The sequence below is a fragment of the Bolinopsis microptera genome, chromosome 3, assembly GCF_026151205.1.
Source record: "Bolinopsis microptera isolate Bmic1 chromosome 3, MBARI_Bmic_1.0, whole genome shotgun sequence".
In the NCBI taxonomy this organism is placed as follows: domain Eukaryota; kingdom Metazoa; phylum Ctenophora; class Tentaculata; order Lobata; family Bolinopsidae; genus Bolinopsis; species Bolinopsis microptera.
The window spans coordinates 9,628,244-9,645,678 of NC_087074.1; the positions used below are offsets into that span (position 1 = coordinate 9,628,244).

The following is a 17,435-nucleotide window of genomic DNA, read 5'->3' on the forward strand; positions in this document are numbered from 1 at the left end:
GAAACAAACCTCATCCTTTACTAGACACAAGCAATCTATGGATGGCCCTTTAACCCATTATAGTTTAGTTAACTTATTCGGAGATTAATCTATTTATCAAAAGGCTGTCAGAGTCCAGCCTGTAAAATCGTTTTTGATAATTATTTAATCATTAACCACATCACATTGTTAACCAGACTCATGCTGCTTAATTAAAAGCGTCCTCACTAATATTGTGATTTCAATGTTGAAGCTAATATATTTATTATTTCATTTTAATTATTTATTATTGATTAGATGGTGAGATATATAATCATTATCAAGATGAATTATTTACCGGTTGTTTGTTTTGACACGTGACAATAATATGTTCGAACATTATACTGTATTCTCTAATATCATGTTGTTATCGGTTTACTTTGTTTGTTCCGTCATCACAGACTTTTTAATTGAGCTAGTAAATAATTTTACCGATCGAGATAGAAACAACAAAAATTGAAATTCCAATCTTAGTTTTTTATCAGCTTGATAAGTGATAAGTAAATTAAAATCAATGATATATTAGCAGTAAAATCCCCACATTCACTAAGCATTGGAGGTCTGTTACTGGAAGGAGGTGGACCGTATGTTTTCTGACACGTTACAAAGTGTACCAAACTTCCAGCATGGACCGATCAAAACTTCATGTCACGTGCCTATGAAAATAATGTTCACCTCATCAGCATCCAGATCTGACAGTTAATTGATAAAAGTTAATTGTTGAGAAGCATCGGCAAGGTATGATTATACTTATAACTATAAGTTAGCAATGCAATGCAACTGAATAATAATAGAATGGTAATTTGTGTAAAGCGTTTTACGAGTCCTTATATAACCCAACTATTATGAGTTGAATACTCGCCCTTCTTTCTCATCCCTTCTGTCAAGTATATCCGCCGCTCTTTTTTCAAACCGGTGTATCCAGTTCCTGTACGTTTAATTCCTGTACGTTTTTCCTGACACTTCCCACTTGTTCGTCATCATCTGTAAATTAGAATTTGAAAGGGAATCTCTTTTCTTGGCTCTGTAACAATAGTTTGTACGTACAAAGTACAAAGCTTTTGAAAGACGTATTCCACTTTTTATGGGGGTCTTATGGTCTAGTAAATACTGACATGTCTAGTAAATACTGACATGTGTATTTGATATATACCTGTAGATAATGAGGCGGCGGTCCTGGAGGTCAGCAGAGATATTGGTGCCACAGGAAATAGCTTCGATACAAGGAATCTTCGGAAGCTACTCATTGTCAGAGTGCAGATATAAACATTTGACATCCTATTTAACATTCCCACGAAAAAGGCTATTCTATAAAATTCATGGTGAAACAGGCCCGCAGGATCTTTATTGACATAACGTTTACTTATGTTATAGGCAAACATAGGTAATTTAGAGCCGCAGTAGATAACAGCAATTAGAGCAACTGTTAGAGCTTCTTCCCAGGAGACGCTTCCTCGGGAAAGTAACTGTCTTCTAGCTCCAGGACGTCGTGCCACAGAGCCTTGTGCCCAAGTAGGGTTAGGGTCAAGGTCAGGGTTTAGGTTAAGATAATAACTGTCACTGTGGAGTAGAGCCTTCCGGGGCAAGACGACGTGAACCCCTCGGGCACGTTCTCTTGATCTTTTAGCTGCAACTATGTCTTTCAAGATAGAAATTGTTGTAGCAACAATGATGATGTTCGGAACAATAACATTAATGGTTGAGATACTGGGCAGTATCCTTTTGTATATACTTGAGTTAAACCCATAGTTACAAGAATATGTTCGATAACCAAAGGCAGCATCATCCTTATCCACAGCTAGCATTATAAATGTCGTGATAGCAGGTGGAATCAATACAACATAGCATGCTTGGTGAGACATCTTCTTAGTCCAATTTGAAGATGGCTTAGGATACTTGAGAAGTAGCCATTCACAGGTGGTCAACACCGCGATTAGAGACATCCCTGACAAGTTAGACAGATAGCCCAGGTAAGACGTAATACAGCAAATGGTGTCCCCAAGGAACCAAGAGTCTGCAATCAATGAGGCAGTTGTGGGAATACCACAAAAAGTAGTATGAGCCAAATCAATGACAGTAATGTGTTGTATAATTGCCACTATTAATTTGTTCAATTTAAAAGCGTCCTTCTGGAAAGATGCACAGAGGATGAGACTATCTCCGATGATGATTGATATCAGTAGGAAGACATGGTATCCAACCCACGAGTATCTCTCAGCACTGTTATTAATCCCAAGAGTTGAAGTGTTGGTGAAGTTTACCATTCACGGTAATTCGGCTTGCTCTTTTGGCGAAAAAGCTTCCTTCTGATCCTAAAATTAAATCAAGATAGTTGGTTGCAAACAATCATCTTTTAAAATCATTTTAAAGAACTGCTGAATACAGGTAACAACTATTACATAATATGACACTACAATTTAAGAATATCGTGCATCTTTGATATATTCTATATATTCCAAAGAGCTTCGCATTAATGCAAACATTGAACAATGCCATGCTATATGGGAATTTAAGAACCAAACTTAATTATTAATGTAAAACTGAACTCATTAAACCTGCTTAAACTAAACACAATCAAAAATTGCTACAGATCCGGACTTAATAAATATTATGGCCCCTAATAGATAAAACGTTATATAGGATATAAATGGAAAATAAAAACATCGCCATAGGATAATAGGTTAATTAATCATTAACTTCAGCAGAATTAGCCCTACCCCAATCTCATAAAGCATTGTAAAATGACATAATAATTACGAAATTAACTGCTGTAATATCATAATGAAGTATCAACAATATAAAACGTTTTTGTAATTACTAGGAAGGTACTGCGAAAACGATTTGATTATTGTGCCCTATAAGTATTATAATGCGTTGTAATGTTTTTATGAAGCTACAGCTAGCTCAAGCTGCTATAACTATAAGTATAACATATGAACACTTTTTTATAGTGCTAGCATTTCTGCCAAATAATGCTGTAAAATAACAGAAATATAAAGTATGATCAATTCGTCAAAGTGGCAATTGTAATATTTAGTATTTTAATATCATAGTTGAATTTAAGCCAAATTCAAAGCACTACTAGTACTATGGAATAAAGTTTGAAGTTTAAATAAACGGGATTCCCTTTTATCAGTTTTTCTTCAAGATTAGTGTAATTTGTAGTGATCGGAGAGCTAAACTTGATATTCAGCTAGATAACATGAACAATCACAGCGAGTGTTTCGATCCCGTGGTTCAGTTTTGTGCTGAGTGAGTGACTCACTCAGCACAAACTGAACCACGGGATCGAAATTCGCTTAAGGGGTCGTTCACATATTACGTAATCAGCCGAGGGGGGGTTTCAAATGATTACGCTAGTGTAATTTTGACACAATAATAGTAATATGTGAACGACCCCTAACAGCTCATTCTGAGCGAGTAATGGAGTATGAGGCTATCAGCAGTGCCGCAGTGCAGCATTTTCCCGAGCAAGTCACAGATACTCATACACAACAGATGGACAGAGCCCATCACATGGCTTATAGTGTTACCAGGAGACACGGGCCTTCTTAGTTCTTCTGTGTATAAAGAAGCCATGAGGCCGTTATAGTGAGGATAGCAATTCCACCGAGTTTAAATGACAAGGCGAGACTTTTAAAAAGGGACTAGACTAAACAGAGAAACCTGGAGGAAAGCTGTTGCTCTAGGATCGCGACTTTGCAGAACGGTTCATAATTATACTTACTGGGTCGCGCTCAGCCTGTCATTCCGCCTAATATAATCATATTCATGTTAATGAACATGATAGCCTGAGGTCCCCAGGTAAAATTATACAACACACCGCTGCATACTAACTTGGTTAAACACTGCTTTTAAGAAGTAAAAGTATGGACTATTAGATTTAGATAAAACACAGGGACAATTGACTGTAGTTTGATACATTTATTATGTGAATAGTATCTCCAAACCTGCGATCCCCATTTAATAGGCTCTCACGTGATGTGTACACGATCCCGTAGAAAATCTACTAGACTGACATCTCACTTAATAAAATGACGGAGATTCCATCTTTATGGATAATTTAAGAAGCAGTCAACCCCCTCCTTCATCCATGATCGCAATTACAGTCCGTTGTAGAGTGCATGACATAAAAGTGTCCCTTTGTTTCATTCAGTCTATATCGTGATAAGATTGTCTATCATGGCGATCTCTATCTATTGTCGATCGATGAAAGAATCAAATAAGCGCGCGCTAGCTAGCTAAGCTATGCGCGTCTTGTTTGACAGTAATAACAATTTGTGCTTTTTACATTAGTTCCGGCTAAAGTAGACCCTATCGGCCCACGGGTGACGGAAATTTGCCACCCTGTTTCCGTTATTTTGTAGAGATGTGCGCTTGACTGAACTGTGAAGTCAGAATTCTCATGACCGAACAAAGTTTTCCTGGCATGTTACCAGTTTCTACGGACGGTGACATGATCTGGTGGTCAAAGTTTCCATTCTTATCAATAAGCAGCCATTGGATATTATGTTATTCTCTCAAATTTACGAATAACAATCAGAGAGGAGTAAAAATACTAGAGACCAGACTTTTGGCAGTGGCATCGCATTATAGCTAGGTTATTGAAGTCACATTTAAGACTGACCATTCCGGGTGAATAGACGTTAGGATTATAACGTGCTAGTTTCATTAAAAGTCGTGGACATACGCCAGAATAAAATTATATTACTGCGAAGTAAGAATCTTTGGCAAGGGGCACATTTTCCAAATACTCTGTACGTAGGTTAGTTAACTTTTGGTAACATTTTCCTAATATTTAGTCCTGGCTAATACCCAAAGTGAATGAAAGCAGTGGCCCCAGAAGCTCTCCAAACTATCTTACGATTACGAAGCTGTCGAAACTACCATAGCAGATTACACTAATCTTTGCATTATTTTTATTAGATATTGAATAGATTTAAGCTGGAATGTTTGATTTCAATAGCACCGATAACCGTTTGTTTGTTACCAGAATTTTGGAAAAGCTTCGCTGTATTAGAATTGTATAGCAGTCTGGTTCTTTATTGCTAACAGAAGACAAAATGAAACAGTCCAATACAATTTTGTTAGAAGAGTTAAACTTTTACAAATAGAAATTCAGGAACCGTTGAAGGTCAGTTTAAAATAAAACACAAAAATAACTATCTTTAAAAGTTTAGTCCTTGTCGACACAGAGGATTAATCAACTTCCTCGATGGTAGGTCCAGCACCGCCTCCGGAGCTGGGAGGGGGAGCTCCAGGTCCACCAGGTCCACCGGGCATACCGCCGGGCATTCCACCGGGCATACCGCCGGGCATACCTCCTGGGGCACCTCCAGCAGACTGGTAGAGCTTGGTGATGATGGGGTTGCAGATTCCCTCCAATTCCTTCTGCTTGTGTTCGTACTCGTCCTTTTCAGCGGTCTGGTTGCTGTCCAGCCAGCTCAGAGTCTCCGTGACTTTGTCAACGATCGACTTCTTGTCATCCTCACTGATCTTGTCCTTCATCTTGTCATCTTCCATGGTGGATTTCATCTGGAAGCAGTAGGCTTCAAGTCCGTTCTTGGCGGTGATTCTGTCCCTGTGGGCATCATCCTCAGACTTGTATTTCTCAGCTTCATTAACCATCCTCTCGATATCTTCCTTGGAGAGACGTCCCTTATCGTTGGTGATGGTGATGTTCTCAGCCTTTCCGGTACTAGTATCAACAGCTGATACGTTCAAGATACCGTTGGCGTCCACATCAAAGGTAACCTCGATCTGGGGAACTCCCCTGGGAGCAGGTGGGATTCCGGACAGCTCGAACTTTCCGAGGATGTTGTTATCCTTGGTCATGGCTCGCTCACCCTCGTAAACCTGGATCAGGACACCTGGCTGGTTGTCAGCGTAGGTGGTGAACTTCTGGCTCTGCTTGGTGGGGATGGTGGCGTTCCTCTTGATAAGGGAGGTCATGACACCGCCAGCGGTCTCAATTCCCAAGGAGAGAGGAGCGACATCCAGAAGAAGCAGATCTTGTACTTCCTCAGATTTGTCACCAGAGAGGATAGCAGCTTGCACAGCAGCTCCGTAGGCAACAGCCTCATCAGGGTTGATAGATTTGTTCAGAGTCTGAAAGCAGTATTATGTCAAGAACTGGATAAGTAAAAAACCAAAATTTAAGATATCAGACAAAAAATCAGACAAAAAATCAGACAAACCTACTTTAATAATTATATGGATATTGATAGAGGTCGATGAGTTTAACCAGATATATTTAGGGTAAATAAGGCATAGAAAAAGTAAACTGACCTTATCCTTGAAGAATCCCTCGAGGAGTTTCTGGATCTTGGGGATACGAGTGGAACCTCCAACCAGTACCACCTCATCAATCTTGTTCTTCTCCAGCTTGGAATCACGGATGGCTTTCTCGACACACTCAAGAGTTTGTCGGAAAAGATCTCCGTTCAGTTCCTCGAATCTGGGTCGGGTCAGGGTTGTGTAGAAGTCAATACCTTCGTAGAGGGCATCAATTTCAATAGAGGCCTGGGCAGATGATGAAAGGGTTCGCTTTGCTCGCTCACAAGCGGTCCTCAGTCTCCTCAGAGATCTCTTGTTTTCTCTCAGATCTTTCTTGTGCTTCCTCTTGAACTCCTCACAGAAGTGACCGACCATCCTGTTGTCGAAATCTTCTCCTCCCAAGTGAGTGTTTCCAGCAGTAGATTTGACCTGAAATGTAATTCATAAGTATAATTTATAAGTATTACTAGCGCATGTTGTGTGGATATTTTCACAACAGTATAACATTTAGCCATGATCACGATTTGATAGTCTTCAGCTGATCTAAAACCTCAGTGTTTTTAAGTTTTGGCAGCAATCGACTGATTTGATTCTATATGTCATGATGGGCTAACTCATGATGGGCTAACTCTAGCTGATAGTAAATAATGGCAATTGTGTGCAGTTTACACTATTTGGCAGCGTCAAAATAACAGTGCGGGGGCGTATAGTATTCTAATAGAAAATTTACCAAAGAAAATGGGTAATAAATAAAATCTAAACATACCTCGAAAATACCATCTTCAATAGACAAGATAGACACATCGAAGGTACCACCACCAAGATCGAAGATGCATACGTTCTTCTCTCCTTGTGTGTTTCCTTTTTTGTCCAGACCGTAAGCGATGGCGGCGGCGGTGGGTTCGTTGATGATTCTGAGAACGTTCAGTCCAGCGATAACTCCAGCATCTTTGGTGGCTTGACGCTGAGAGTCGTTGAAGTAGGCGGGTACTGTGACGACGGCATCGGAAACTGTCTTGCCAAGATAGGCTTCAGCGGTCTCCTTCATCTTTCCGAGGATCATAGAAGAGATTTCTTCAGCAAAGAACATCTTGTTCTGTCCTTTGTGCTCGACCTGGTGGGAGTTGAGTTAAACTGACTGTCACATTGGCCCCACATCTAAAACAAGCCCTAAATGTATCCATCACGACAAATAAAAGTAGTAATGTTGATTGAAGCTTAACATTTTAATGGTTCCGAACAGATGCAATAAAAAGACTAACCTGGATTTTAGGTCGACCTCCCTCATCAATGATTTCGAAGGGCCAATGTTTCTTGTCGTCCTGGACAACGTCATCTGTGTACTTTCGGCCAATAAGACGCTTGGCATCAAAAACTGTGTTGCAAGGGTTCATTGCGACCTGAAAAGAAAAATCGTTTAAAAATCAGTCTCTTAACTAATCTTAGGATAAGCTAATGATAAACAGAGACTATAACATTTGGTCTATGATAACTGAATTAAGAGGGAGCAATGAGAAACAAATAAATCTCTTATAATTACCTGGTTCTTGGCAGGGTCACCAATGAGTCGCTCTGTGTCGTTAAATGCCACATAACTGGGCGTCGTTCTGTTACCTTGATCGTTAGCGATAATCTCTACTTTACCGTGTTGGAAAACTCCAACGCATGAGTAAGTGGTTCCAAGATCGATTCCGACAGCTTGGTGGTGAGACATGATTTATCTGAAATAAAATGGAGGTGAGGAACAAGTTCTCATTTGAGCTGTGAAATGTCAAAGAAATTGAGGAAGCTTAAGGTGATTGGAATTGTGACACTGGCTGGAAGAATACAGACGATATAGGCCAGTCTGAAGTTCGCAGCAGTGCTTAAAGTTTTGATTATAGTGCAGTGTGGACTCTACTACTAGTTTAAACGATCACGCAGAAATTCGGATCTGCACCGAAATTTGGTCTTAGCTACCCTAATTTTAAGATAAAATCTGATAAATGGGGAATTGTAATATGGTTGTAAAATGCGTTAGGGTGCTTCGCTATCCTATCCATTCCATTGAAGTATCTCAAAAATTGGAGCTGAGACCAGGTCACAGAACTAGATTATCACAAAGAGCATGCAAGATAGATGAAATTAGAACACGTACCTGATAGTTGGGTATTGGGTACAAAACAAAGTAAACAGTAATAAATTAATGTGCAGAACGACAGCCCGAGTGACTTTATTTATATGAAAAGTTAAGATCTGGAGATCTGTCTAGAAATTGCGCGTATCTTCAGTGTGTGCTTGAGAAAGTTCGAGAAATATAGCGCCTCTTCCTCCCTGTGAATTTTCTTGATGTTACAGGGTTACTTGTGCAAGAGGCGATGGCTTTTGCGCAAGCGTTTCTACGTCTTGAAGATTACCATCCGAACCATGCTTCAGTCTGCGCGGCTTTACATTTCTTGCTGACTTGGTTTAATTTTCATCATCTCAATTTGCTCCAGTTTAACATAATTTACTTACAATATAAACTTTTTTAACACAACTTAATTGTTACATAATTTGTGAATACTAAATCGAATAAATATTTTATATACGGTCAAAACAAAATTGGAAATTTATTGTACACCCCGCGCCGCGCTCATTGTAAATAGTTGATACATAAAAAATATATAATATCAAATATGTATATCTTATATTACTGGGCCGCGCTCAGCCTGTCATTCCGCCTAATCTCTATTATGAACATGATAGCCTGAGCACTGAGGTCCCAGGTAAATGTATATCATGAGTTTAAATACATAACTTTATAGGATTCTTTCTTTTATAAAGGCCACAATGTAATGAAAACTTTATCGATCATACTTGCTCTATCCAAAGCCCTTGCGCTTGCAGTAGCGCCCGAAGTGGCGCGAAAGCACATGGTTATGGGTTAGGTGAACGATCATACTATCACTATATTAGGCTCCAAGCTCGCTCCCACTAAATCGCTCGCCCAAATTTAAATTTTTTTTGTAAAAAGGCACTACTTAAGGTATAAATGAAATGTAATTTTTTTCAGTGTATTTTAGGAAGCTCTCACTAATTCGCTCGCCCAAAAATCATCACGTAACTTTGGCTTTTATGGTTTTACAGCCGAACAAAACGGTTTTACATAAATCCTTATCCCATGCAGCTATTCATGACCGGACCCTGAAGAACAATCGAATTCGTGTTTAACTTTATCTGGGGACCTCAGGCTATCATGTTTATAAATAAAGGAATTAGGCGGAATGACAGGCTGAGCGCGGCCCAGTAATTTTAACTAGCCTGTCACGTGACCAAAATAGTAATTAGCCCATAGGCATAACTCTTCAGGAAAGCATTTTTACTTTATGTCATGAAGGATGATGTTGGATGTATGACCCGCTACGCACGAGTGCGCGGCTCCCCCTGTATCGTAGAAACTCTACAGTGAAACGACAGTGGGGGTTACGACATGATACAAGGATGATTCGGAATCAGCGTCCAAAAATACACCGACTTGCGAGAGCGATTATGTGGGAGCGGACTAGACTCATATCATGTATTAACAATTAAGACTAGTAATATAATAAATCACTATGATTCGTATCACCCACGCCGCGCAAAGGAACAAAAGTTGTTATCAGTTATGGATTAAAGAATCGAGCGCTCTTCTTGAAATTCCACCACTGCCTGCGTGCTTTAACTTATTTCTCCCATCTGATCACCCGATACGCTGTAGAGACTGCAATCGCTAGTATGTCTCGTCCAGAGCACACTGGTCCACCAGAATTATTTTACAATGAGTCGGAAGCAACAAAGTATACGAATAACACCAGGATCATCGAAATTCAAATGACGATGAGCGCACGTGCCATTGAATTGCTTAACTTGCCAGAGGATCAACCCTCGTTTATACTTGATGTTGGGTATGTGTTACTTATTTCTTATTTTTGTTGCCAATTTCTTTTGTCTGGGATTTGTGATCTGTTTTTTATTCATGTTTTTTCCTTCCGATTGTTCACAATTCACATTGTTGCCTTTTAGACATGCTATTTAGTCAGAACAAGTCAAACTTACTCTACCTTTCTTTACGATATTGATTGGCTACCTGGTGATGGGCTACCTGGTGATAGCGATCAGTTGTCCTTGTAGTCAATGCAACATGTTGAGTAGCAATGTTAGGTGCCCTAGTGGTTAGAGCATCCGCCTTCTGTGCAGAAGGTTCAGGGTTCGAATCCCAGTGTCACCTAGTCTAGAAGGTAGCTAAGGATCCATTGGATCTATGCGATCTCCTCGGTCTACTCAGCCGAATGATAGGAAACTTAATTGAGGGTTAAATGGGGAGGGGTACCTGTTAAAAGTTTAAGACACTTCTTAGGATACCCCTTCAGTGCATACTGTAAACATAGTACTATTAACTATTACTATTAGTTTTGTAACATCTTCAGTCTTCACATGCTTACACTAATAATTGCAGTTGTGGATCAGGGCTCAGCGGGGAAGGTATAACAGAAGCTGGACACTATTGGGTTGGGATGGACATCAGTCCCAGTATGCTCGGTTAGTTCCCAGGCACGGTAGTTTTTCTGTGATGTTTACTAAAGAGTTATCTAGTTATGCGACTGTAACTCACTGTAAGGATCAAGATTCATCGCTAATTATTCATCATTAAGGGATTATCTCATCTATCACACACTTTCTTTAGAAATTGCTGTTGAACGAGAAACTGATGGTGATGTTGTATTAGCAGATATCGGGGAGGGAGTTCCGTTTAGGGCTGGTGCTTTTGATGGAGTTATCAGGTATTGCCCTTTATTCTTGAACCTGTATTGTGGTTATTTTAAGGCAATCCCTAATCGCTCATTATCCCATTTTCATATTGCAAATTTCCAATTTGGATGTTTGTTTGAGCGGGCACACATTATTTCAGTATATCAGTGTTGCAGTGGCTGTGTAACGCAGACAAAGTTTCGCACAACCCTTTTAAAAGATTAAAACGGTTCTTCACAATGTTATATTCATCAATGGTAAGTTGTTTTTAACAGTCCAATGATAAAGTGTATATTCTTCCTTAGATATATTATAAGCTTAGTTACTCAAAATGTGTCTTCTCGATGTTAGCTGTAGATCATTATCTTTTATTTGCATAGTAAACACTGGAAATTAAAGCAGAGTGGAACTTTATGTAAATAATTGGTTTCTTGACTTATGACTAATAAAGATGTGATCTATTGAATAATTAAAGTACAATACATTTCATATGTTTCAGTAATCACGTATTATTTTCCAGAGGAGTGGTGGAAGAGCAGTGTTTCAAGTTTACCCCGAGTCACCCAAACAGATGGAGCTCATCACAGGTAATAATTATCAAAGTTGTCAGTATGATTTATTCTGTTGTTCAGGAGTATCTTTATTTAACGCTTTTCTTGTTGTCCTGTTTCTCACAAATTGGGAGTTGTTGTGTTTGATCTCCAAGATAATACCAAATATTAGAACCATAAATTTGATTGAAACTGCATGAAGTAGCAGATATTTGTAAATACTGTCAACATTAATCAAGCAACTATCGATTAGCTTATATCACATATTATTATAATATAATAGTACTATCAGAGTAATACTACTCCTTATCCTCAGAACAAGCCACAAGATGTGGGTTTACAGGAGGGGTGGTGGTCGATTTCCCAAACAGTACCAAAGCTAAGAAGATATTCCTCTGTCTGTTTGCTGGTACTCCTGTAGCAAACTACAAGTTACCACAGGGACTAGGAGCTGAGGGTTCTAATACCATACAGTATGGCAACGACAGGTTAGCTGGAATACAGTGTTTTGGTATAATTTATAATCACAATAAGAGCAAGGTTTTGGTGGAGTTCTCACCATTCCAAAGCAACATTATCTCTAGGTTTATAATAGGTACGGAGCTACATGAACTGAAGAATAATGTTACGGTTACCTCACGAGCAAGAGTGTGGTATCGTGCCAAAGGCACGAGCGCTGTAATTACATATACCACATTTTCATGAGTTATTGTACTCTCACCAGACCGGGAAACATAATAAAAATCTTTGGTGCACTTAATTACATCAACAATTTTCAATGCTTTATATTTATTTCCTTCGTTACCCTTTGGATTTTGTTACTGGCAGAACCAACCCGCTAGATTTATTGAACCTAACAGAGCTTCAAACTGTATTTTGTAATGTTTATTAAAGTATTGATCTTTTGATGGCATGTCGAATCGCGCGATTTTGAGTTGTCCCGTTGTTCTTGGTACAGTTCAAACATTTTTGCTAACTTCGCTTTATTCGTCAGATTTACGGGAAAAAAACGTAAAAGAAATGGTGATGTCACCAGAAAGGAGTGGATTCAAAATAAGAAGCAAAAAATGCGAGCCAAGGGCAAGGATGTCACAGCAGATTCTAAGTACACTGCTCGAAAGAGGAAACCCAAGTTTTAACTTGTATTGATAGATTTAAAGATGTAATTTAAGTTAAGTTTTTATTTAATTTATTATGCAATTTTGATAGTTCCATGACGACCTAATACCCGGGCAAAAATAAAGAAACTGGTTGAGCTACGATAACTGGAACGTCATCATTGGATTTGCTTATAAATCTGATGTTTTATATTTGGTCTTACATGTATCCCAACTCAGTTGTTTGTCTTTTTAAATGGCAGCTTCTACCGACAAGTGCTGTTATAAAGTTTAATTTATTTAAACTTTATTTTAAAAGTTAAATAGGCAATTTCATAAATACCTAATTTTACGATAACATTTCCATCATCAGTGCTCTAATATTAGCGATCAAAGCGGGCATTACCGTGCGAATAAGACTCCGGAAAGTTTTACCAAACTTTCAGTTTGCCGAAACCTAATATTACTTGCTAACTGTTAACAATTCATTAGGATGAGCAATGTCCGATATCTAGTTCTACTGATAAGGTTCCTAGTGTTATCTGCGGTAAAGGGAGCGTGTCCAATCATCACCGGACAGCCGGAGGGTTACGATATATCTCCTTTAAACTTGTGAGTCAGTTGTGTAGTCCGGAAATGTTATTAGCTTAGGTTTTTCGTTCTTGGCGAAACAAATATTTTTCCAAATAGTTTTAACTTTTTCAAAAATTATTTCCATGATCTCCAAGTAATTTAAAATTGCTCATTATATATTTTTGTATTCTTTCAGAGATTTCTTAACAGTATACAATACATCGGCTTTACACATCAACTTGTGCGGCAACGCTGCATCCTGTCAAGGTATGTTTCTTACTGTTGATACTTTTATTTTGGGTTTGGGTTTTAACCTATATTTCCCTGGGGCATCTCAGAAGCATCACCTTCAAATAGGATTTTTTAAATGTGGAAAATTTGGTCTTTAATCCTATCATATGCTCTTTAAATTATCTTTAAAAACTCCCAAAACTGTGTTATATTTGGTAGAATAGCTTGTAAAAGGGTGGTTATATGGATGAATAACTGTTCCTTAAATTAAAAAGGTGTTAAAGTTGGTGGGATTGGTTGCAATGATTATCTAACACTCTCCCATTACGCCAGGTAACTCTGCATGTTACACCTCTGGGGACGGTAACGTGATCCTGCTGGGTAATGTGTCCTCAGCAGAGGCCCAATCTGATCACGTGAACATCACGTTATCTGGAGTCTCCGTTACTACTCACGTCACCCTGCTTTGTGGCAACAGCTTGGTGAGACAGTTTGTTAGTCGTTTTGTTGTTTTGAGTTAACTGATCAATAGGATTTTTTGATTGAAAATTGTTTTGAGACCATGTTGATTTCAACATCTCACACTCCCGAAATCTGCCAGGGAAGACCGGAAGTACAGCTACTGAAAGATTCCCACGTTGTGCTAGTGTGGGAGACTCTAGCTGCTTGTAGAATGTTGAACCTACCAAAGCAGTCCCCTGCTATGCGTACAACGAGCAGAAACAGTTGGTTGATTTGGGTGACCTAGTTGGGATTAACTATCATATTCCTATCGTTAATAGTAAGTGCAAAATTATGTAACGACTTCGTTTATTTTTAGAAAAGTTTTGAATAGTTTCCAAAATATTAGCAGCGAGTTATGAAAACAATAACTCCCATATTATAATAAAAAGCATATTCAATTTTGATTCTAAATGTTAATGACTTGATGATAAAAATTATATCAAAAAATGTTCATCTAAACTACAATATTTTTCAAATCATTGCTGCGTTTGAAAAGTCTTAAAAATAGGCTAATTCTAACTCTTAAACTCTCAGGTACAAAGTCAATATATTTCTCTCTCTGTGGTCCGGTGACGGGAGAAAACGCCTGCGGAGGTGGTGGAGTGTGCTACAAAGACGACACAGGGAGTGCCAGTATCGGGAGTGTAACACACGGTCCCCACGTCAGCACTGAGGACGGTGGAGTTGTGGTGAGCTACGTGGCTCAGCGCCCACAGAGTCAGTCCTGTCCGGAGATCACCACCACGCTGCTTCTCATCTGCACTCCAAATCAGGTAGGGCAGGCGCTTAGTTGTGGTTTATTAACCATGTTTTATGGCAATGATCATGGTGACAATTTGACAGAGAATTCTGATACCAGAAAGTGAGGTGAGTGTGAATATTCAGTAGTCTACTCACTGTTAAAAAACTACAAATTTGAATCTTACAAACAAAATACATTATTTAAAAGAAGGTTATACTACATCCGCACAATAGATATTACAATTTTAATTGAAAAAAAAATGCTCATGCGACCAAATGGAAAATCTTTTCCGTCCTAAAACCTAAAACAATAAAATCAAGTTGAATCATGATATGAGAATAAGTACATGTTTGTCATAATAATACGAGAAAATGTGCGTGCGCTTTTTTAACAAAAAATCTAAAACATTCCTCACTATTTTGATGAAATAATCAATATAAATTATTCATTAAATCATACGTGTCATCATACGTGTCATCAATACCAACATTTATTAAATCATACGTGTCATCATACGTGTCATCATACGTGTCATCAATACCAACATTTATTAAATCATACGTGTCATCATACGTGTCATCATACGTGTCATCAATATCAACATATTGCTGATAAGAAGTTGTATCGCTCCAGTGATCAGGAGCAATTGCTCGGTGTCTACCTTTGGTAAAAGGAGGGAGGAGGCACTCATCTGCTCTCTTCTCAGACTCTCTCTTGACCCAGACCTTGCCTCTTTGCTGCAGTCGTCCTTCAAGTCTTTGGTAAATTCGTAGAAGATACACAACCCCCATTGCGCTGTACTTCAGCGCTATAGCGCTCAGTGGTCTTCTTGTTAAATTGTCATATGATCCTCCTTTATGGGGGAAGAAGAGTTTGTTGGCACGTTCGTCGATCTGGACAAATTCCGCCCTCTCTTGGTCGTCAAGACCACCATACTCTAGCGTTATTTTTTTACCGCCACAAACAAAACGAGATCTTGGTATGGCTTGCCTCCTCACGCCGACTTCTGCTAGTTGGACACAGAAAACGTTTTTGAGATGGATTCCGTAGTGATGATAGAGTGCATCGCTGTCAGAACGCGGATCACAGAATAGTTTTAATGTAGTTTGGTCCTCCAGCAGCTGCTTTACTGATGTCCACTTGTATTCACGTGTTTGGTCACGTGATTGGTCTCCAGAGATGGTCGTGAGACAGGTTGGTCCTAACTCCTGGATATAAAGTGGTACAGTTTGACAAGTTTAAACTTTGTAAGGCGCCTTTTTAAATTTTAAACTTTCTGGATGTGGGTGAGAATTATAATCTAATATAGGTACCCAACTTATCTGTGTATAAAATGCATTCATATCATGTACAGATAAGTCGGCTTTATTACTGTATATTATAATTTATAGTACATAGAAGGCGATGGAACAAAAACTCTAGGCAGATCAAGAGAATAAGGCTCAGAATTTCATACCTGCACATCTACAACATATACCACGTAATCATTCCAGCAGAGAGCTAGAAGAGACAAGGTACCGTTTCTACACAAGTCCCACCCCTCCGCATCAACCGATATCAAACTAGGTCTCTCTCGGTTGAGAGCTTGTAGCATCTCGCACAATTCTGTCTCCGATGAGACCATATTGAGATCTTTGTTTCCTAGTTTTGTTACCATGCTACTATGGAGGAATGTGGTTATTCTAACAGACTAACACACCCAGAACGTTTTTAAATTCCCAGTCGAAGGTTTCCCCTAAAAAATGTCTCATGCCCTAAGAAAAGAAAAAAATCAGGCCTGACAAAAACTTTCACTTCGGCACCAAATTGAAATTTTAGTAAACACTACACCTTAATAATTCTAGCGCGAAAATTAGAAAAAAATTCAACTCACCACCACACTTGGTGTATTTGCTCATCCCTGAAGCCAAAGTTACCTTTTTTTGCCACGATCTCCAAATATAAGCATCTAAGTGCCTATATTGCTTTGTAAGTTGTATATAAATGTGGCCTTTGCAGTTCGATTCCTAGCTCAATTTACGAAAATCCAGGGATATTTTGGACCACGTATAGTCACATTAATACAGGGTGGGCCAAAGGTCAGTGTACATACGTTGGCCTAAATGGCCTTAATAACTCAGTCACTGAGTGCCCAATTGAAATAATTCTTTCTGGTATGACTTAATACCACCACTGGTTCGAGGAATTTGTCAATTCGAAAAATATTCGAGTTCATTTTTTTCAAATGAAGGTTCATTCACGTAACACCTAGCAACTCCCTGTATTGTACCACAGAACTGATATATTAACATGTCATATCAACACAACACGGTCCTAATAAAATGGATCGGGTAGGTATGAAATGCATGTCTTCGTTCCAGTTGGACAAGCACCAAGCAGCAAGCTTTTAAGTTCTAACTCGCTATGAGACACTACTCATAACGTAAGCCAGATTTGCAACTATTACAGCACAAATATTATACCAAGCATAGCAGACGAACACATTCACATTTGTTGCACTTTATAGTCACAGCAAACTAAAAATGGTAAATTATAAATGAGTGTAAAACTAAAGGTACACAAAAACAGACAAAAAGAAACAAAAACAGACAAAAAATATTATGGAAATAACATTTACTAGATGCTTCCTCCTCCTCTTCCTCCTCCTCCTCCTCCTCCTCCTCTTCCACAGTCCTCTTCCTCCTCTTCAGTCCT

General features: G+C 38.8%; 5 protein-coding genes across 5 annotated transcripts in view; 3 read left to right on the plus strand and 2 right to left on the minus strand.

The window, feature by feature from the left end:
* The window catches only part of LOC134812277 (dTDP-D-glucose 4,6-dehydratase-like), a 263,853-nt gene that overhangs the window by 123,546 nt on the left and 122,872 nt on the right, over positions 1-17,435 (plus strand). The gene's annotated exons all lie outside the window — the stretch shown is intronic.
* On the minus strand, positions 5,096-8,739 carry LOC134813067 (heat shock cognate 71 kDa protein-like). The gene is made up of 6 exons (XM_063820743.1): positions 8,432-8,739; positions 7,835-8,015; positions 7,557-7,694; positions 7,061-7,408; positions 6,307-6,723; positions 5,096-6,126 (listed from the first exon to the last, which is right to left on the minus strand). The coding sequence occupies exons 2-6, from the start codon at positions 8,006-8,008 to the stop codon at positions 5,218-5,220; spliced, it is 1,986 nt and encodes a 661-aa protein (XP_063676813.1). The 5' UTR covers positions 8,009-8,015; positions 8,432-8,739; the 3' UTR covers positions 5,096-5,217.
* On the plus strand, positions 9,882-12,926 carry LOC134813070 (probable 18S rRNA (guanine-N(7))-methyltransferase). The gene is made up of 7 exons (XM_063820746.1): positions 9,882-10,199; positions 10,751-10,833; positions 10,979-11,075; positions 11,204-11,300; positions 11,564-11,630; positions 11,911-12,082; positions 12,589-12,926. Exons 1-7 carry the CDS (start codon positions 10,030-10,032, stop codon positions 12,731-12,733), a joined length of 831 nt encoding a protein of 276 aa, XP_063676816.1. The 5' UTR covers positions 9,882-10,029; the 3' UTR covers positions 12,734-12,926.
* LOC134813165 (cation-independent mannose-6-phosphate receptor-like) overlaps positions 13,185-17,435 on the plus strand; it is a 53,051-nt gene continuing 48,800 nt past the window's right edge. Inside the window, exons 1-5 of the mRNA XM_063820851.1 lie at positions 13,185-13,303; positions 13,461-13,531; positions 13,829-13,977; positions 14,168-14,276; positions 14,534-14,772. Of these exons, the coding sequence (XP_063676921.1) occupies positions 13,185-13,303; positions 13,461-13,531; positions 13,829-13,977; positions 14,168-14,276; positions 14,534-14,772 (687 nt within the window). The remainder of the gene's footprint in view (positions 13,304-13,460; positions 13,532-13,828; positions 13,978-14,167; positions 14,277-14,533; positions 14,773-17,435) is intronic.
* On the minus strand, positions 15,090-16,398 carry LOC134813069 (uncharacterized). Its single transcript, XM_063820745.1, has 2 exons — positions 16,198-16,398; positions 15,090-15,949 (listed from the first exon to the last, which is right to left on the minus strand). Exons 1-2 carry the CDS (start codon positions 16,396-16,398, stop codon positions 15,173-15,175), a joined length of 978 nt encoding a protein of 325 aa, XP_063676815.1. The 3' UTR covers positions 15,090-15,172.